Source organism: Alligator sinensis, unplaced genomic scaffold, assembly GCF_000455745.1.
Source record: "Alligator sinensis unplaced genomic scaffold, ASM45574v1 scaffold588_1, whole genome shotgun sequence".
In the NCBI taxonomy this organism is placed as follows: Eukaryota; Metazoa; Chordata; order Crocodylia; family Alligatoridae; genus Alligator; species Alligator sinensis.
Window position 1 is genome coordinate 1072987 of NW_005842244.1, and position 22132 is coordinate 1095118.

General features: G+C 41.9%; 1 protein-coding gene across 10 annotated transcripts in view; it reads left to right on the forward strand.

Annotated features, from left to right (window-relative positions):
• Positions 1–22132, forward strand: part of PATJ (PATJ, crumbs cell polarity complex component) — a 231990-nt gene that overhangs the window by 126554 nt on the left and 83304 nt on the right. For all 10 annotated transcript variants that reach the window (XM_025208661.1, XM_025208662.1, XM_014521711.2 and 7 more), the window contains 2 exons: positions 6739–6935; positions 21753–21844. In XM_025208661.1, coding sequence (XP_025064446.1) covers positions 6739–6935; positions 21753–21844 — 289 coding nt within the window. The remainder of the gene's footprint in view (positions 1–6738; positions 6936–21752; positions 21845–22132) is intronic.

Genomic DNA, 22132 nt, shown 5'->3' on the forward strand with positions numbered 1-22132 from the left:
CAAACACAGAGCAATAAATAAGGTCTTGGTTCAGTCTCCAAAGAAGATAATTTGAAATGTAATGTGTCAGCTTCTCACATATGCCCCCTTCTCCTTCATATTCCTTGTTGACATTTTAAATATTCACTATCTTTCAAATAAAACTGTTCCATCATCCAGAACTTCCTTTTTATCACCACTGTCTCTCCGGAAAGACTCTATTTAATATGGGCAAATGTACCTTTGTCTTTTTCTTCTTTTAAAGCACCCTCCTTTTTAATTTTTTTATTTGAACACAATTAATGGGAGGTGTTGGTCCAGCTGGCTCAGGTGTTTCAGCTATGAAGCAACTCTTTGGACTTCGATGTGGGATGTTCATATATTTTTTGTAATTCAGTACTTTCAAACGGTCTGCTGGCTTCCTGTGGGGTGGTGGTTATTTTTAAACAACAGCACACTATGTATTTATTGAAATACTACAGCAAAAATACCAGAGTATGCCATCATATTCTGGGTTCTGATTGGCTGGTCATATCTTCCACTATTTATTTCTTATTTCTATTCATGTCATATAATAGGAGTAGTCACTGGAGCAGGACAACATTGTGGCAGCATAGTGGCATATTGTTTGAAAGCAGTTGGAAATGGAAGACAAGGCTTCCTTTTGAAATGTGGCAATTATCTGCTAATAAAAATCAAGAATGAGCACTAAAGAACTTACCAGTGCTTGAATCCTATTTTATTATATGTATGTGTATTTTTTTTTTTTTAAGAAACTGTACAGATTTTGCATTATCTGGCTAAATATTGTTTGTAAGATATGTCTGCTGAAGTTTTGATAAATTTATTGTTTGCTGTGTGTGGAAACAACTCTGTGTAGTGCCAAAACAAAAAAATACTCAATACCCTATGTGTAATGCAATAACAACAGAATTACAATTGCCTTGTATAAAGTATCTGGTAATGAAGGCAGATAATGGAATTCTTTACAAAAGCAGATGCTAACTGGCTCCCCGATGCTAGGCAAAGAACTGAAAAGTGATACCAGCTGGAAGAAGAAAAGACAGCTGAAAAATACATTACAAAGAAGATGCTGTAGATGCATGTTTGCTTAAGCAGTAAATACTTGTATAAAATAATCTTATGCAATTCTTATTAAGAGGCAAACTGAGGCTATCGTTAGAATGTTCTAGGAAATTGGCTGGAAACTCAAAGGATGTTTCTATGCAGATTGGAAGAGTAACATAAGGACAGCACTGGGAATAGTGCATTAGCATTTACACTGCAGTTGCCTACCAGTGAGGACAACCCTTGGAAGACTGTTCTAAGTAATAGTAAGAGGTAGGGCTTACCATTAAAATCAATATTTTGCATTATCCAAAGTAGTAACAATGTACTCTGCTGAGCTCAGCATTGCTTTTAAAAAATAAAACAAAAGAATATGTGCGTGTGTGTGCATGCGCATATGCACGCACATGCACACGTGTAGACACACAGACGCAAACTGCATTGACTGCAGCAGTGCATGATGAATGTACGCTTGCCCTAGGCTAGGGAGGGGCATTCAGCATATGAATTACACTCTGTATTTCCTCCCAGTTTTTGTAATCTTTCATCATTTTACTCCTCTAGTCTCCTCAGCAGGGACACTGTTTCAAATGATTGCTTCCTAAATGGGCATGGTAATTTCATGAAGAGCACATTCTCCACAGAGGAGGTTTCTCTGTGTACGTGGGCTTTTTGCACAGCAACAGAGGAGGGAAAAGAAATGGTCCCTTTACCACGTCAACTTTTTAACACTTCTTCCTTTTTGACATTGGTCTGTTGACAGTTGCAGTCTTTCTTGTGAAGATGTAATTTTTTAGTCAAACAGCTCTAGCAAGGAAGCCTAAGACCCTAAAACAGCTGACTGACTAGTGTCAAGGGGTCTCACTGAATTAGACAGATCAGAGGCTTGACATGGGAGTTCCTATATCCCAAATGAATGCCACCATCACTGGACTGTTAAGCTGCTTTGGGGTGTTACATGTGCTCCTTGCCTGCCTTTCTTTACCCTACATCCTAGCTGTGTGATTTAACTGCTGAATGATTGACTATTCAGGTTGGGAGCCCTTCCTCCCTTACAAGAAAATCAGAAGTCTTGGTTTCAGTCCAGTGTGGAACAGGAACATTTTTTAAAGTTTTTATGGGACAGCAAAACCCTCCCTCCCCAGATCAGAGTAAAATACAAGTCTGCACATGGAATTGATTGTCACTAATGCTATACTCTGTGGATATTGGTTTGATCAAACAGTTGTTATGCTCCCTGTAACAGTGCCTCGTCTAATATCAGGCTTAAAAAAGAAAGTTTTGCTGGATCTTCCTGACAAGAAGTGAGTTTTGATGCGGTCCCTAAAGAGATGCTGTACAGTGTTCTCTGCATGTGTGTGTGTGCTCTCACTGTCCCTTAGCTGCCACTCTAGGCGACTGATTGGGAGTAGCTTAAGAAGTATGCTTGTAGAGTTCTGTTTTGCTTTTAGCAAATGAAAAGCAGATGTGTTTGGCATACAAAATGAGTAGTAAAATGAACTATAGCAGAGGGCAGTAATGGGTCAAGAACACCTTTCCAGAGCACTGAGTTTTCCCTTTACTTGTATGACTGGATTCTATGGGAGGCCTCTGGGTGCAGACCTATATTTAAGGGGTGTAGGTTGTAGCTGTGTTGGTCTAAGGACATCGGCAGGCAAGGTTCTTTGGGTGAATCTAATATCTTTTATTAGACCAACTTAAATAGTTGGAAAACAATTATTAAGCAAGCTTTTGGGTTCAAAAATCCTTTGTCAGGCTGGGGTTTTTGAACCCGAAATCTTGCTTAATAATTGTTTTCCAACTATTTAAGTTGGTCTAATAAAACATATCAGATTCACCCAAAGAACCTTGTTGACCTATATTTAAGACTGTTGTGGCATGTATGCGCCATGTAGCTTCAAGATAAGTCATCAATGTTTCCACAGTGGGGAACTGATTTAGCTGTGGTAGAGGTAAGGTTTCCCAGCAGAGCTGGACCTTGGGGGTAGGGATCAAATTTGAGTGCTAGACTTCTGCAGTATGAATAAAGCATCCAAGCTTGCATGTGTGCAAGCCACGCTTTCACATGCGGCACTTCTTAAACCGCAGCCATTTGCTTTTGCTTCAGGGCATCTTGCATATCAAAAAGAAAGACTACCAGTTCCTGATGGCAACTAGCAAAGCACATCCCAAGTCGCTTGTAAATGTACTGCATCAGTTGATATTAAAACTAAAAATGTAGCTTGAAGCTGTGTTACTGCTCAGTGCAACTATGCAAATCTGGAAGTATGACTTACAATAAAAAATGTGTCCATATTCTTTACGGTATTTTGACTTTTATAGAGAAGCTTTGTGGAGTTCAGCTATCTTTCTTTTACATTAAGAGCCAAAACCTGACTATTGGATCTGTCCCCCTGTTCAAACTGACCTGACAAGCAATCAAATGTTACACAGAGGCTGGGGGTTCACTGGGTGACCTACAGCTGGCATAACTAGCTCTTTTTGTGCATTGATTTGTTTGTTGTGAGATAATGGAAAGTTCAGCATGATGTGTGCCTGCGGTTCCCAGCTAGCAGAGTAGTCCCGAGAGGTCCACACTGGCCTGAATGACTTGGAGCAGACCTTTTGCTGATTCAGCCCATGCTAGGGTGTCTTTTGACACTTTCAGAAGATCTGGGAAACTGACAATTGTTCTAGCACATTTGACTTCTTTCTGGGTCCTCACAGATTGTAGCTCAACCAGATTGACATCTGATCTGGTCTGTAGGCTGTCTTTTATTCTTCTGTCTGGGAAACAGGTTTTCAGCATTTTAATTCCATAGATGGAGATAATTTATAGAAATCTGAATTGCCAATTTCTGTTTGTTTGTTGGTTGTTTTTTTTTGTGAGGGGAGTTAATCTGAGATCACTAAAACGAGATGAAATGGATTTGTCTCTCTTGTTACCACCTAGGTTTGGTACTGAATCTACAATGAAGTTTGGAGTGAGGGAGTGGTCACAAGCATGATGAACCTAGATTTTGAAACCTAGTTTGTGTTTTTGAGAGAACCTATATCTAACTGAGCGGGATCCATTGAATCTGAATGAGAAAGAGAGTTTAAGAATCTGAGAAGTTATTTGGAGAGGTTACTGTGGAGGAGAGCATGGCTCACTGTTAGTTTTGGTAATGCTGACTAGATGCAACAGAAGAGGCTCACAGTGTGCTAGGCTACTAAGTTGAAAAAGGTTGGGGGAAATGCTATAACATGGGGGACAGAACTGAGTATAGCACAGCAGGATTTAGAACCCTTTTGCCTCTAGAAACCAGGGCTTTGGTATATTTCCCATTTAATCTCAGGTTTTTGAGGCAGGCTTGAAACTGAAAACTACAGAACTGTTTAAAAAATAGTGATAGTCATATGGTTGATCCCCTTTTTCCCCTGGTTTCATATTGATGATGACTTGGTCAACCACATATCCAGGGCAGGAGCTCCCCACCAGCCGTCCATATTCCGGTTAGGTTATTTTGACCATTTAGGCATTGACAAATCCAAACATTTCACCCTTTAGTTCAAATTTACTTTGTAGGCTTGAAGGGAGATTGAGTCAGCTGCAGTCAGCAAGAGTTCAGTGAAGCTTTTTAAGATCTACAGAGCTAAATACTGAAGTCAGGTCATTAGTGTAACATCCTTTGTGGTCTGGGTGGTGGAGTCAAAGAGGGAACCTGGACCTGGATGAGTTGGATGGTTCCTTGCTGAGGCCAATACACCTGACACTGTGATCTCCTTTTAAGGCCAATCTGCTAAAGAGAACCGGCAGTAGCCAATGCCATCTAACCTCTTCTCTGAGTTTTTAGTTGGCTCTTGTTTTCACGTTTACTTAACTATCTGCAGTATCCCAAAGACGGCATTTTTCATGCTTCAGATGCATTACAAAAAATCAGCTGAACAGATATGAATAATAGATGTAAACAGAAGGAAGCATTTGCTTAACTCTAGGCCTGCCACCTAATAACTGAAGTACTGAGCCATTTTTTTTTTTAAGTTAACTCTTACTGGTTCTCACCCTCTCTCTCTAGGAAAGCAGACAATGGCTTTAGACAACCGAGTCACCAGCACTTAACTGACATTTACAGCTCTTTGAAGTTTTGCTAATTTTGTAATGGTGGTTAAAGTGCACTAATTTCAATCTGTAAATATAGATGGATAATAATTATGCATTTTTTGGGATTCAGGACATGGGGCTAGGGGATGTTTCAGTGAAGCTCCTGGAAACTGAGTGTTAATTGCAGGGATCAAGCTCTTGTGGCTCTATACTAAATGCTTTTTCAGCTATTTTTATTCACTTTTTTATTTTGTAGTCTCTCACCTGTCTCAGATCCTCCCCCTCCCTGTTGCCTTGGAAACATCCACTAGTAGCAGTTAAATTGTACTGCTAACATACATTTTCCTGTAGTAGAATGGTAATAGCTAATATTGACCTAGCTGCTAGTGCTGACTCAGGGATACAGTCATACATATAATATCTTTCCTTGCTCCTCTTAATGCATAATGCATCAGTCTTTCACCTTGGGTTGCTTGGTAAAGGTGATATCCAGTCACAGTTAAGTATTTCTATTTGCTTTTTAATGCCTTTCCCTACTGAAATGCTGGATTTGGCTGATATGAGAAACTATCTTTTGAACACTGCACCTAGTTTGGAACCCAATGTCAAGGGAAAGCAAGGAACATGAAACTTTTGGTGACTGACCTTTACGTGTAGGAACTGGAAATTTGTTTCCTGGAGTGAGAAGACCTGCACATAAATAGAAATGTTTGCTCTGAGCACATTTGTTTATTCAAATCTAACTGTAGAGATCCCATAACTTTTAAAAACTATAGCATTCTGCAACATGAATGAGAAAACGGTTGATGCAAAAGAAATAACTATGTTAATTTAAAGATTTTAAAAAGTGATTTAGTTCAAATGCACCCATAATGAATATCTGCCTTGGGAATGCCACATGGTAACGTGGTCTTCTGGAGTGTACTATAGCTGTATGCCTGAAACATTAGCACAGAAACAGGAATCTTAACTGCAGAAAAATAAGGATTGAAAGTCATTCCTCAAGGCATTGCCGTAAGGGTATTTACTTTGAAAGCATTTTCCCTTCTATTTTTCTACAATGCTTAATAATTCAAGTCTATTTATTTCAGTTTTCTGAATCTGAAAAGATGACATCCAGATCTATATCTCTACTGTTGACCTGTTCTTTTAAAAAAAACCCCTTAGTATTAGAAGGAATGCAATGTATACAAGTATGCTGGGATCTCAGCCATTTAATATCATCAGTGTTGTTTCTGAATCCACATGGTACATAAATAATACCTCATTTCAGAAGCAGTATCATAATGCCTGCGCAATATGAGGACTCCGGATGGATCATTTACAATAAGGATTGAACCGAGGATCTTTATATCAAACAGGCCAGGCATATAAAGACCTTGGGTTCTATAGCTCAGAGACTATAGGAGACTCATCAATTTCTAGGTATAGATTATCCATTGGAGGGGGTGGAGGGGAAGAAAAGAGTATTATCCTGGATCTCATGGCAAATTTTATTTAAAACCTATTCTGGGATTACCCCAGATGTAATAGACTAAATGAGCCAATGATTTCGAGAAGTGATGATGTGTAGCATATCTCTGTGTATTCTTAGATTATTTATTTTGCATCTGTTTACCCTTTTGTAGAGAAAATCAGGCAAAGATATGCTGATCTGCCAGGAGAATTGCACATTATCGAGCTTGAAAAAGATAAGAATGGGCTTGGACTCAGCCTTGCTGGTAACAAGGACAGGTCTCGTATGAGCATCTTTGTGGTTGGCATCAATCCCAGTGGCCCCGCAGCGAGAGATGGAAGAATGCATATTGGTGATGAACTTTTAGAGGTAAGTATTTTCTCTGACTATATAATGGGTTGGTATGGAGAGAGGGGAGCCCAGAATCCTGTGAGTTAGACCTTAAATGAACATTTGGAGCCAGTGCCTAGAATTTTATTAGCTCATGACAAGCAAAGAGAACTGCGCTTTGAGTGGGCAAGTGTGTTTCCAAAGACAAACAAAAATCACAGACTACTGAAAATTGAGTGTCTGGTCAGGGAGGTCTGTGCTGATAACTCTGTTCACAAACTATGCTTAGCAAGACACCCCTGAAAGAGGAGGAAGAAATAGTAACTTCCTCTTTATGCTGTTTCCCAGAAAAATGTATGCTTTTGTGGTTGACAACCATTCCCCCAGTTCTCTGGCTAAAAACAAAATACAGTGCTATGTTGTTGTCCATTTTGATCAGTTATCATTTAAAATTGCCACTTTTTTCCATAGTCATATTGAACACCAGTTATTCCACAGAACAGGAACTTTTACCAAAAATGCAGTATTTCATCTTTGTGCTCTCCTCTTCTCCAACACTCTTTTTCCATTTTGCACTATCCCATTTGATGTTTGACTGCTGAAGAGCAGCACTGTTTGCTGAAGTCTTCTGTTCTTCCTGCAGCATTTCCCACATCATGACTGCTCCACAGGCTTGAAAACTCATTCAACCCTGTGGATTTTTCCCTTGTCACTGACCAGTAGGTGTGGGTTGACCTCATGGACTCAGTGAGAGGTCATTTTATACTTTCAACAACTTTCTGTGGTGCTTAGGTACTAAGTAGTGTATTTTCTAACATTTCTTAGCCTGAAAAAGAGGACTAACTTCCAGGGAATGTCTTGAGCCCATGGATTATCTAAAGCCAAATTGCATCTCTGTCTCTCATGAAAGCGTAGCAGGTAAATTGCCCTTTCCTCCACAGTAATGTTGTTTTACTTACTAAGAATTAAAGATCAGTTGAACTAGATTGGCACATCTTAAGCATGTACCACTTCAAACATAGGGACACACAAATAGAGCAGGTATTTGACTGGTGATACGTGGTCAAGATAACTTTGGGTATAATCAGAATGAATCTTATAGGACCTTTGTTCAATCAGCAAGGGGTAGAGATATTCCAGTATCTTCCAAATTATTCCCTGAATCACATAATGTCTTTAACCAGTGGTAGGGCTGCCCATGACGGATGAAACAAGACTGGTGAATTTTGTAAATATTTATTATTTTTAAACTTTCACGTGTGTTTTTTGTTTTTCTTTTTTGGGGAAGGATGGGGTGAGGGGAGAATCTGGATGTCAATGACTGCACGTATGAGAGGTTTAAAAATACTCGGGGTAGCCCTAATTCTACACCCAATGAAATCAGAGAGAACTCCCATTTCCTACAGTATGTGAAAGCCATTACTTGCAGTTTCTGAAATGCCACCCTACAAATGAACAAACTGTGTCTACTGAGCAGTAAGTGATTGCCACCTTTCATTTATCTTTAGGATCAAATGAAACATAAGCCGCTATTGGCTAAAATTTATGCTCTGAATTACTTGTGTGAAATGATATAGTTGTCTTATTCTAGTTCCGGATGAGCCAATAGTCATTGTACCAATGCATCTTGAATGACAACAGGAGCCAATCGCGCATTGATCTGTTCATGTTCATATAGACTCCCAATTATTCAAAGCAGTTGATGAGGCTTAGGCTATTTGCCTTTTTTAAAAGACCTCCATGTTGTGTATATGTACTTGAAGTAAACATGCATTGAAATGGCACTAACAGACCACCTTATTAAAAGTTTCAGGAGCATAAACATTAGAGGTCGTCATGCTATGAGGTGTAAACTGATGACTACCACACATGGCATGGACCTATGCAGTTGATATGGTGTGACTTTTGTTGCACGCACAAAACCCTATGTTTAAAAAAAACCAACAACCTTAAGTTTGCGAACTCAAGGACTAAAAATTCCAGGAAGCCAAAATTAAAATGGCCTTTGTAACAGCAGTGTAGCTCCCTTGTGTATATGCATTATGATACAGTCTTTAATTAAATGGTCTCCTACTATTTTTTTCCTGTAAGATCTGTCTCATTCAGTGGGCATAATAGACGGTGCTTAATTAATGAACAGGTTATTCAGTATTTTGTCTTATCCTTATTGTATGTGTGTGGTTTAGGGCTACTTACTACCTGCTGTTCCAAATTTCTTCTGATGATAGAATTTTCTCATGGTGGTACTTATCATTATCATATCCAGGGGCTTCCCAAACATAATTGAGGCATAGACTGTCTGTGATTTCCCACACTGGGTGTTTATTTGCAGCAGCTCTCTACTCTTAAGTAACTCATGACCATTACCTCCATTCCATTATACAAAAGTGTACAGGACTAAGGAAGCTCACTTACAATGTGTATATCATCCTTCATCTTGCCTGCCCATGATAACATCTCAACTGCAAACTTACATGATAAATACAACTTCCTAAATAATTTAAAACTCCTGCAAATATCCATTCTGTGTCATTAAAACAAAAATAAAATGAAAACAAGACTGTGAAAGCACAGACAAGATGTGGCATTTTGTGTCTTTTCACTGTCAAGTTCATGGAAATTCAAACTGAAGAAAACAGGGAAGCAGATGTTTTCCCCTGCAGCTCTTACTCTTTCTCCTTTGAGCAATGTCCCAGTATTCCCAAAGCGCACACTCGCTCGTTCACCCTTTGAATTATACTGAGCGGGATCTACCTTCACCTGCCCTGCAGTCGCATATGCGACTTGCTATTCTAAAACATCATCACATTTCCCAAATTTTACAACCTTTTAACCTTTAAGCACCAAATGTAATTTAAGGGTGTGGACAGATGTAACACTTAGACCAGTTTGAATGTTGTTTAAACCTCTAGTGTCCAGACTTACAAATCAGTTTAGAATGGTGTAGACTGGTTCACTGTGAACTAGGTCAGTGTTATGTGCAGACACCCAACTTTCCATGACTAGTGTGGTTAGTCCTCCAGGCATCCTACACTGCAGTGCCCCTCAACCCAACCCAACCTTTACAGGGCAACTGTCTCCTTTGATATGCAGCCAAAACTACTGCCTCAACCTCTGTTGCTGGCACTTGATTGAAGAAATCCCTGGGTTGGGGCACTGGGAGCAGCTGTCTGCCACTTTTAAAGAACTGGTCAAATTCTTTCCTTTGGTGGCAACGGGCCAGGGTTTTATGTATACCAGGCTCATTTGGAGTGGGAGGTGGCCTTGGGGATGTGGGGTGTGCCTGGGGGGTTGGGGGCTCTGGGGACGCTGCCCAAGGATTCCACTGCCGTCAATGGAAGGAAACTGGCCAGCTTTTTTAAAGCAGCAGAGCCCCCAGCTACCAGGCACACAGAAGCAGGCATCCAGACAACTTCCCCAACCTGACTACCCCCTCCACCCTTGCTCCTACCCTACCTGCCTGGTATGCATTGAAAACTGGACAGTTTCCATTAATTGCAGTAAATTAATGAGTGACTTGGAGGAAAGCGCTTTTTAAAACCACAAAAGCTGTGGAATTTCTGGAGCCCCCAGCTCCTGGGACCCCAGACGCAGGGTCTAGGTAGACTCCCAGCCCTACGCACACATCTAGGCACTCCCACTCGGTGAACTATCACCCAGATTTTAGCAAAGTGCAGGAATGGGTCTTTATTGAACTTGGAGAAGGGGGAGCAGAAAATTGTAATTGGGCCGCTTCTACTTAAAACCCTTAACTGTGTACACACAGACAATTGTGAGCCAGTTTCCAATCAGTGACATTGTCGGAATGGTTCACACGTTATGTCCGTCCACACCTTAATGCTGTTCTTTTATTTACCTGCTGTTAAACCTAGAGACCATACTTGCTTCCCACCTAACTGTTGACAGTCTCAAGACTCTGGGATGCAATACATGCTATAACCTTGAAATGAGACGTAGAGGATCTTGTGAGGTGTATCACATTCACCTCCATTATTTGATCACTTGTGGAGTTCAGGTAGAAGAATTTGCAACTCTTGCCAGAGGCCCTTCCAGATTGCTTCATATCACAGTCACATGCCTATCAAGCTGCTTTAGCTTACTCCCTCCACCTCTTATTACAACTGTGCTAACGCACTGAATGCAGATAGCGTAGAATGGTGCTGCAGCTATTCTCATTGGTTATTACCAGATTTTAGAGTGGCAGAGTTCAGGCTGTCGGGGTGTGTAAGTTAATGCTTTGATTCCTTGTCTTCCTGTGGTTTGAGTTTTACTGATTTAGTGTTCTGGATGGGCATAGGATACCACTGGGCAACCTCAAAGGGATTTATTATTGAACTCATTACTCATCTTCCAGCTACTAATTTCTGCCACAAAGGAAGAAGGAATCTACAGAGAAGTCTCCTTTCCTGCAAGTTCCTGAGTCAATGTACATGCGTGTGCATGTACATTGTTGAAAAAATATAAATGCTGGAAGAGTGGCTTTATTCTTCTCCTCTTACTGTTTATGAAGGAAAATTATTTAGACAATGTTCTATTTACATAAGAAAGATCTCTTGTTCTCTTTACATAAGAAAGATGCCCGAATTACTTAAGTAGAATTATTAATGTTAGAAAAAGCAATTGGGATTTGACTGTCTGCTGTACTGTTAATTATTGACTTCCAGATTCTCAAATATTCTTCCCTTCCCTTGTTGTCCTTGGAATGTTATTGATTACTGAAAATGGCCTAGAAGGTTAGATGATTGCTTTTATTGAGGGCCATGCCATATAGCTACTTCACACTAGAAGTCTGCACTCCTTGTGGAAAAGGGTAATTGCTAATTTCCATAGTCAGTACGTAGAATGTGAATTTCCCTAAAGTACATTCTGGACTGCTGCTCCTGATGACAGTAAATTTATTTTTATGCCATTTTGTCATAGTTCAGAAGCCACCCAGACAGCTTTTATGGTATATTTAATTAATATAATTACAATTATATTAATTATTTTAATTACCATTTAATATTAAGAACATGATGCAAATAAACATGAATTAAGCTGCATCAATATATCAGGTGTATAAGCCACTTGTTAATTTAAACACTTTCTTATAAATGAACCACCCAGTCAAAAGAGTGGTGTCAGTTCTGTCTTAACAGGTGTCTTTTCTTTTGTTTTGGATGTTCTGTTCTCAGTTTGTTCACTCACTGTAGAAGGTGTGTGTGTGTGTGTGGTATTTCAAGATCTTTATTTAAAGTTATTCTGGGTTCTGCCAGCAGCAGTAGCCCACTAGGGAGATAATGGTTTCCAGACATGAAAACTGGAGGACCTTAACCAGGACAATGTCGTCTTGGTTGGGTGATCCCAAGGGTGTGATTTACTTTGCCTATAATTCTACGTTTACAGGCTGATCGTATTCTCAGGGCCGTTCACTGAAGGAAGTGGTGGAAGAGTGAGGGCTAAGAGTAAAAAAAATAATGGCTATTTCATTAACTTTTTAGGTGTATGCAAGGCGATATGATTTTAATCTGGCAATTTGCAAAGCTGTTGTTGCAGCAGGTGTATACAGCATGCGCTCTTCTGCACTCCATGCCACCTGTAAAGCAAAGTATGACACCTCAGTATACAAGATGTGGTTGTAGATATTTTTGCTGTCTGTGGAACTTATGTTCTTTATTCACAAATGTGACAAACAGCACAGATGCCACATGCATGATTTAGAAGACTATTCTGACAAAGGATACAGTGAGGTGGGAAGACTTCAGTTAAGTTAATTTTCTCTTTCCTTTTCCCATTTTATTTCCTCCCTTATGTATTTTTCTTTATCTTGTGAATCATGGTGCTGTGTGTTTTGTACAGACCAATTTTTCAAACCTCTGCAAGGAAGGCTTCTGTTCCATTATGAAAGATCTGGCTAATTAACAAAACATTATACTTCCGTGGTCATACAGGACCTAACACAAGTAGATTTGAAGGATAAAGACCACAGAAAGGCATTTCACCATATGACCCAGTGTTTTCTAACTTTAACTTCGGATCCTTTAACCAGTACCAAACTTTTCTTGTATTTAATAAAAAATAAAAAAAATCTGTTGAACATTGCCTATGGCAGAACATGGTCCCTCCTCCAAAGGGATGACAGAACTTGGAAGGGGGTTTGGGGTCAGCAGCATTCCCCCTGACCCCAGAACTCAACAAACACAAAACCTTGGAGGGGAGGCACAGGGTAGGGGGCTTTTGACCTGGCACCCTACTTGCAGGGGTCCAGTGTCAAAACCAGAGGGTTCTCCATGTAGGAACTGGACAGCTGCATGATCCCGGACCCAGCATCTGTCTGAGAGAGCTGTGGACCAGGAGGCAGCTGCTGTTCTGTGTGGGGAGAGATTCAGGTCAGGAGGCATCACTGCAGTGGGTGTCAAAGATGCCCTTGGCCCCCACGGCCATGTTTCCTCCTTCAAGGATCATGGACCCATGGCCCTTGCCAACACTTGGGGTCATGTCAGGCAACTGACCCAAGTTTGGGGGCTGCCTATCTCTGCCAAGGCTGTGTCACTCCTCCACAGTAGGAGCTGGGCAAGGAGTGGGGCCATGGGGAGTGGAAGAGCTCCCCACAGGCCTCCCAGCTGGTGGGTAGATGAGCTGGGGCCTCTGGGCTCTGCTGCCAGAAGCTGCCCCAGTGACCCCTTGGCCCAGCGGGCTGCATTTCCCCACTGTTTTGAGCACTCCTGCACCTGTTCAGGACTGCGCTAGAACTGCTTGGTGCGGTGGGGTGGTCAAGGCACATGGTGTGACAGCGAGCACTCGGGGGTAGTGAACTGGGCCTGGAAGGGGTGTGGTGTCCCTGACAGCACTAATATTAGGTCTCAGGCAGCCCAGAACTGCTCCACTTGCCCACCGCTACTCCCCGGAGTGGGCACCACCAGATGCTTTCCTGCCTCCTCAGACCAGGAAGGGTTTGGTGGCTCCTATGTACCACATCTCCTGTCCTGGCTCCCCTTTGCCCCCCAGCATCCCACAGTCAGGGCACAGTAGGGGAATGTTCTCCCACAGCTGGCATCCTGGGGTCCCCCTTACGTTTCCCCGTGGTACCCCCATTCCTTTTCCCCCCAGGAAAAAGTCTCCGGAGTGGGGCTTGCCATGCTATAGGAGGCTGGGTGGCAGCCTGTCCTACTGCTCCTGCCTGGAAGGGCTATTGTGCTCTCTGCAGGAGCCAGTGCTGATGCCTGTCAGGAGTGTCATAGGTGGACCCCATGTAGGGTCATTAACTAGGGTTGCCATATTTCCAGTTTCAAAAAAGAGGGCACCTGTGTTGGGGGGAGAAGGGGTTTATGACTGGTGGGGGTAGTGATATGCCTGTGCCCTACCCCTGCCCCTCACTCCCAAGCCATAGCCCCCCCAGCCCTGCTGGTGCCCCTCACTCGTGACCCATAGCACCCTGCCCCCCAGATCACTCCTGACCTGCAGATCCCTCCAGCCCTGTTGCCCATGTAGCTCCCTGCTGCCCCCAAAGAATCCCACCTCCCCACCCCGCTGCAGATGCGCACACACATGCACGCACCTCTGCCTGCAGCTGCCAGGGCCTGTGCACAGAGCATATGATGCCCTGTGCCCCCTCCCCCAAGCCCAAGCAGCTCCTTGCTAGGGCAAGCCAGGAAGTGTGCCAGGAAAGCAGAGGCAGAGCAAAATCCTGGACGTTTCCTGATATTTTAAAAAACCTCCCAGATGGAGATGGGAGGACCCAAAAAGAGGACGTCTGGGAAAACCTGGGCTTATGGTAACCGTACATAAACTCCCTATCCTGCCACTTCCGCTCTCTCAGCTTTACTGTGCTGTGTGGTGTCTCTTCCAAACAGCAGGTGGCTATCTGGAGCCCCCAGTCATGTGGCTCACCAGCCCAGATGTGAACACCTCCTGGCCTGTCCGTTTCCCTTGTATATGTCATGATTTGTTCCTCATCCTGGTTTTGTAGACCACATGTGGCCTGAGCTCAGAGGGTGTAACCGGAGTTTCTTCTCTTCTTCGTTTTGCCGGTGCCTTGTATGCACATCTCTCATGTGGTTTTTGCTTCCCTGCCGGTCAGCAGCAAGCAGTGAGGCCACCGGGGCCCCTCTGCCAATCAGTGGCAGGGAGGCAAAAACCAGTTTTTGCTTCCCTGGCAATCAGTGGTAAATGGCCTGGCCAGCAGGGCCCCTTCGCCAATCAGGGCTGGGTGGGGCAAGCAGTGAAATTTTAAAAATGTAAGGAGCTGCTGCAAGGGGGAATTCCTCTGTGATTTATAGAGATCCCTGCTCATGCACTCTGCAGGTGTTCAGCTTCCTGTCCTGGATCTGCCATGCCGGCCACTGCGCGCTGGCCTTCCGCACACAGATGTGGGGCCTGCAGACAAAGGTGGGGGTTGCTTAGCTTTCAGGAGTTGAGGTGGGATGGAGCAGGTCTGGGGCTGCCATGGAACCGTGATTTCAGGAGGGGGTTTGGGGCTACCCTGAGAGGTTGCCTGTGCTGTGAAAATCAGAGTCGCCCAACACCCATTGGACTTCACCCATGGATTGGATCAGAGGGGTGGGGAAAAGCACTGTTGGGGCGCTTGCCAGCCTATCCATGTGTGCAACCCAAGAGTCACCCTGGCAGGGAGAGCCGAGCAGCTGAGACAAGGGATCCCATGCGGGAATCCTTCCATTACATGTGTCCCTTTCCTGGACAGGGAGGAAGGTCTGGGTTTTTTTTGCAATGGGCCTTTTTTTGTCTCCTTCCTGCTCCACTGTAACTGCAGCAGTTATTGGACATACCTGCATGCTATCTCCTGTCCCTGACCTGGGGGCGTTTTGTCAAAACTGCTGTTTACCCTTTTGCCTGATGAGCTCAATAAATGTTAGGGATGCCTTTCCACTGCTCTGTGGGGAGGAGGAGCTATTTATGCGTAAGTGCTTGAAGTATCTGTGCTTAAACTCCACTCTTCCATAAAGTACTGGGAGCAAATAGCAAGAATGGGTCAATTGCCCGGCTTTATAATCCCATTAAATAGTAAATGCTATTTTAAGCACCCAAGGGGAGAGGAGGGGAGGGAGACCTGGTGCCTTGGGTGGGATTGGGGGAAAGCAGGTGATTCACTCGCCTGAGAGAAGGTTATGACCACAGGGAGTGGCCTGTGGCAGCTTCAGCATTCCTTTTGCCTTTCTTTGTCCTCCCTTCCCTGCTCTGGGGGCTCCACATTTCCTCCAGGGCCTATGGGCTGCATGAAGTTGGGACAGACCTTACCATCATGGATTGCATGGCATCTGACTTGTCAGGAGAAGTACAGGGAAGACTGGCCTCAAGTCCTGTGGGTCTTATTAGTGACCGCTGCCCTGCTGTTGAAGAGTTGATACGGTGCATTGGCATGTGAGAGCACTTGCTCCAGAACAACCATGGCCCCTGTGTAGGGAGTGGTGTCCCACAGCCTCCTACTTTTCCAGCGGAGTCCCTGTGGGTGACTCCTCCAGAACTATCCTGGTCCTGTGGATATGGGAGGTGTCGACTGCCCTGTTCATGGTGAGGAAGCGGGACAGGTCCATTTAAATAGCATCTTTGGCCTGCAGCTTATCGACTACTTTGTAGCATCAAGCACACAGTAATAATGCCTGTTCATCAATATGGTCTTGGCAAGACACTGTGACCAGTCTCTCTTGTGCCCCTGCATGCCCATCTGCTGGATGATGCATTTGAAGACATCTCTTTTTCGATTTCCTATCTGGAGCTGGTGCTAGATGTCCTTCTCACCCCAGATGGCAATGAGATCCTTCAGATTCAAATTATCCCCTACTCAACAAAATTGAAATTAAATATTTAAGGCTTTATCCTTTCTCTAGGTGAAAGTGATTTTTGAATGCATTAGGCAAAACCAGAAAAACTTTTGTTCAACGTTCAGATCTAACCAAAATCTCAAGCAATCACTTTGGAGAATGCAAGATAAAGAGAGTTGATATTATGGATTGTAGATACCCAAAACAAGAAATACAGTTTCCTTTTATTTTTATTTTATTCCCCACAAAAGCCTTCGGATAGAGTAAGAAAGTGGAGCCCTATTAAAATATTTCAGGCAAGCTTTTTGCTAATTTTCACCCACTTACATGCGTGGCTGTTATTCTTATTTTCTTTACAGCTGTATAGAGCTCAGCAGCTTCACCTGATAAGCCTTAGTTGGCTTCATTCACCCTTGAATCTGATATCGTCTCTTCCCCTTCCCCCAAAATTGTAGAATGTTTTAATATTTGTAGCTCTGCTTCATGATTACCTAACCGAGCATGTGATTTTCCCCAGCTCAGGCAATTTCTCTAATTCATTACTAGGAGACGAAACAAAGGCTGGCTTGAGATGCACCTCATAGACTAAACAGTAAAGTACAAAGACCCTGGTGAAATTGAGGGAAAATTACCCTCAACTTCAGTGAATGCTGGATAAGGCCTTAAGTCCATGAAAGCAAGAAGACCAATTTCAGATTTAAATATTACTTCATTTCAACAGCTTGCATGTGACTGAAGGACTATATGATAAACTTTAAAAAAATAAACAACACCACCACCTCGCCCATCCCACCCCCAAGTTCGCTGCACTTTTAGTCCACTACAGAAAACACACTATGGGGTGTTACTGCTGAGTGCAAACAACCATGGGTTGCTGACAAAATATGACCTAACCTGAGCCTGATGGGATCTGGTAATGTTCATTATGGGGTTGTAACCTATAACACTGAAATCCAATGTTGCATCCATCCAGGGTTACCTTAGAGCGCTCCTTGTGTCCTGATTGTCTGTTTGGTTACATCTGTAGAGCACTTTCTGCAGTAAATGTAACTTCTAATCTGTCCTATATTAATATCTATTTAGATCCTTTTTTAAAGGGGAATCTTTCTGTAGTAATACTTGAGCCCTGCATTAAAAGAAAATAATCAATCTTTAATCTGGAAAACCATGAATGACTGGTGCCTCCCAAGATCGGGGTGGGGAGGGCGGGGGGCACCATGGCGGTGAGTGGGGGCCACCTGCAGCCACCGCTGACTGCAGTAGCAGCGAGGGGTGGGGAGGGACGGGCAGTAACTGCCCACAGAAGCCGGTGGCGGCTTTGGCAGCAGCCAGTCTCAGGGGGGACACGTGCCCTCCCCGTGTTTTTCCCTTTGCCTTGCCTATGTGGAAAACCAACCCGTTTCTTTGAATTTTGATTCCCACCTCATAGAGTAAACAACCTACTGACTTTTGTGGATCTGATGTGGTCCCTGATTTAAGTGGTAGTCTTTGGAAATCTAGATGGATACCATGGTATCTGAGGAGCTGTGGGAAAAAAACCACAAAATTCTGATTTTCTTTTCAGAAGAGGCTCTGATCTTTATAAACAAAGAAAACAAAAAAAGAAAGAAAAGTAAAAATGTAATATGGTCTGTAATGGTAGAATAACTATGTAGGACAACAAAAAAGCTTTAGGGAAATGCATTACTGTAATCAAATTTTCATTTTTCTATAATTACATAATTATAACTTATAGCCCAACTCGCAGCCAATTACATTTTAGACTATTTGATACATTTGTTGAATAGGATTAATTTCGCCAATGTAAAGACTATAAATTCTGATCTAAGTAGGCAGCTGTTTAGAAAAATTGATGGCAATTTAACTAAATCTAAACGATTTGAAAAACATGTAATATTCCTAGTGAATAGGTTATTTTTACATTAAGAGAAATAAAGCCAGCAAATTTAGTGCAAATTTAGTTTAAATTCTGTATTTTGTCTAAGTATTCACTTTTTGCCAAATTCCTATCTAGTACTTTTTGATTAGAGAAGTATGCTGTAGCTTACCACCTCCAGAACTATAAATCCTGAGAGCTGACAATAGCAAACAATGGGTTACAGCTTTCAAACTTTGGGTACAGTGTCCTCAGTGCCTGAACTTTTCACATTTTCATCGAGGCTGTTCCTGGTTCTCTGTCTTGACAGGAGTGTACAGACTGATAGGCCATGTTAGATGAATTGACCTCATTTTGAGCTTTCTAATGAGTATGTGTGACCAGTTTGTGGCCTTTTTTGTTGTTCTTGGATTGGTGTACTACTGCGAGGAATTACCCTTGGTGTTAAAATGTGAATTTTATTTCAAATGTGAATTTAAGTGGTAAGTAACATCAGTTGGGGGGAAAAAAAGAGAAAACGAGAGAGCAGAGAACATATGAAGTATTCAGTTCTTTCAGGATTTTCAGTTTTGGAAAGGCACATACCAATTATAGGAGGAAAATGTAAGCCAATCTGATTTAGAAGCATTTATAATGAAAACTTTGGAAGGAAGAGAGAAGGAGACCAGATTGTACCTTATCTAGCACCTTGTTTGGAGCTGGACATCTACAGGATCATGTTGTCCATTTCCTGCTTGTCAGTATATGATGCTTCCTTGCAGTACATTATCAAGTGTTTTGTCCAGAATAGCTTTAAATGTGCAAAGGAGTAGGACTGCCATTGAAGAGTCTTCCACAGCCAAGTATGTCTCGTTGCCCATAAGCTAGACCTAATCTTCATCACATATTTTTTTTCTTCCTTAAATTAATTACGGCAGTTTTTGCTGTCTTCTCTAATTTCTACTGTATCTGATCAGCTCAGTGCTCTGACACATTTATCCTCTCTGAGTAGGGAAGCAGTACAGAGAGAGCACTGAGGCACAAAGGATGGAAACATATTGCCTGACATCTCACTGGTGCTGCCATTTTTTTCTATGGTGCTGCCATTTTTTTTTCACCCAGTGAAGCAGATCATCTGTGTCATGAGGCATCACAGCACAGCTGATCTGCTTCATTTGGCAGTTTCTGTTTCTAGCCATGGAGATCAAGTCACTTGTCTAAGGCAGTACAGGAAATCCATAGCAGAACAGGAAATTGCATCGAGATCTCGTGCCCAACACTAGTACCATAAGCACTGTGCCAACCTGTCCCTAGTCGCATGCCTTCTACCATCATAAAGAATTCCTCTCCATCTCTGAAATACCTGTAGACAGTTTATTATGTTACTTCAGAGCCCCAGCTGTCACTGAGCCAAGACCCATATATTTAGCTCCTCTAATCTTCCTTCATAACTTGGTCTCTCCAGTCCTTTAAATCAGTTTTGTAGTGTTCCTTGGCCTCTGTTTTTTTTTTAGGGTGCATATATACTTAAGTGCACTAATACTGCCGCAGTCTCACTAGAGTGCATGTATATCTGAATACTAAGCTTGCCTGTTAAATAAATGGGTCAGCAGAATCCTTTAAATATTTCATGAAGAAGAGAAAACATTTCAAGTATTGTCATTATTCTGGCATTTTGTATTAGCTAACATTCCCTTCATCTTGATTACCTTGAAAACAGCCAGACAGCTATATTGTCCTTGGGAAAGACAAGGTAGCTAAGTGTGACTCTGCTGGGTAGAAGCATCTTTTTGTGAAACTTGCTTGACTTGTCATTTTCCTGCAAATAGGAAAGGAATTCAGATGCTTTAGAAAAAATAGCTAGACCTGGTAGTGGCAATGGCATTTGGGTGGCTTTTGTCAAATGAAAACCCTTAAATAGAAAGTGTGTGTCTCTTGATTTTCAAAGGCTCTTGTCATGCTGGGATTTGTAATTGTACAGGATAGCCTTTACAGACATTTGAGCATACTGCATTTCCTTAGGAAAGGGATGCCCTGTTTTCCATATTACAAACTACATATTTACTGTACTCTGGAAACTATAACTACAAAGAAGAGTAAAAATGAGAAAATAAGCAATGTGCCTGTGCCTCTCATTCTGCTGTTTTGTCCTTTTTCAAAAAAATTAAAACAAAGTTGGCTCTTTTCCTGGTCATTTTTGTCATCCTTTCCCATCACTTTTGTCTCTTTCTGCTGGAGAAAGAGATGTGGCTAGCAAGTGCTCTGGGGACTAAGTGTGGCCTTGAGGCACAGTTAAGGAGCAGCTCTCTTCACAAAATAAAACAATGAATTAAAAGCTGTCATAGGTGCCATGTTTAGATCATTTATCTTTATATTGATCTTTTTTTACAACAAACAAAAAACAGTCCTTTAAACCGTATTCATTATTTTCCTTAAACATATGAGAGGAGAATAAACATTTTCTCTCTCAAATTGACAGTGATGGAAATAGACACTTGTGTAGGGCATACAGGCAAAGCTAAGTTAAATCCGGGGCTGTTTTTTTCTTGCACAAAGCAAACCTTAAAGTTAATTGTCGGAGAACATTACACTATTAATACAATCTCCTTTTTTCTTTGAAAATAACATAGTGACTAATGTTGAAAAATTATTTAATTTTTAGTGAATTTTAAAGCTGCAATTTTGTAGTCTGTCTTGAAATCATAATGAAAAATAGAGTAGTCTTCAAATTAATTCCGTTTTTTTGTCTTTTCTTTCCATAAAGGAAATAAGAAAGCTAAATTAGCACTAAAGTGTTACTTCTGAATTCAGGGTCACATCTTGTCCTGCTTTTGTGCATGAACTGATGACAGGATAATAGCCTTGACTGTCCAAAACAAAATTGAATTTTGAAAGAGAGAGCACTGAGAGGTTAGCATTGCTTATTTTCTCCTGTGCACTTTTTCATACATTGTCTTAGTACAGCACGCTTGTGCCTGAAAAAGACTTGCGTAGAATACCAATACATCTCACTGAAAGGATGGTGATAATATAATGCTCAACTCTGATGCACCTAAGGTCCTCGTAACTGATGGAATTTGTATTTCATATGCCCCATGTTTTCTTTCTATCACTTAATCATCATTCAGCTGTAGTCTTCTTTGAAGTGCTAGATAACACAGTGTAAGTACCAAACAATGCATATTTATTCTGTTTTAAATTAATTTTTGTGTGAACTGGTTGTCTTCATTTTTCTTTAAACAGATAAACAATCAGATATTGTATGGAAGAAGCCATCAGAATGCCTCTGCAATAATTAAGACCTCCCCATCAAAGGTCAAGTTGGTTTTCATTCGGTAAGACCAGTCTTCATCAACTTATTTCATTGTATTTGGGTTTATCCATGAATGGTCTCACTTATAATGGTGCTGAGCTTCTTTATTTCTCTCAATATAATATTTCCAGAGATTACTTGTAGGTAGAAATAGGGAGACACCTGCACAGAACACAGAATTGTAGTACTGAAGAGACAGCCATTTGAGAAATGCCAGGCAAGTGAGGAGTTATGAAGCTTCTTGATGGACATGAGAAGGATAGTTTCTAAAAAGAGTTTTGGGATGAAATTAAACTCAGTGTTTTTCAGC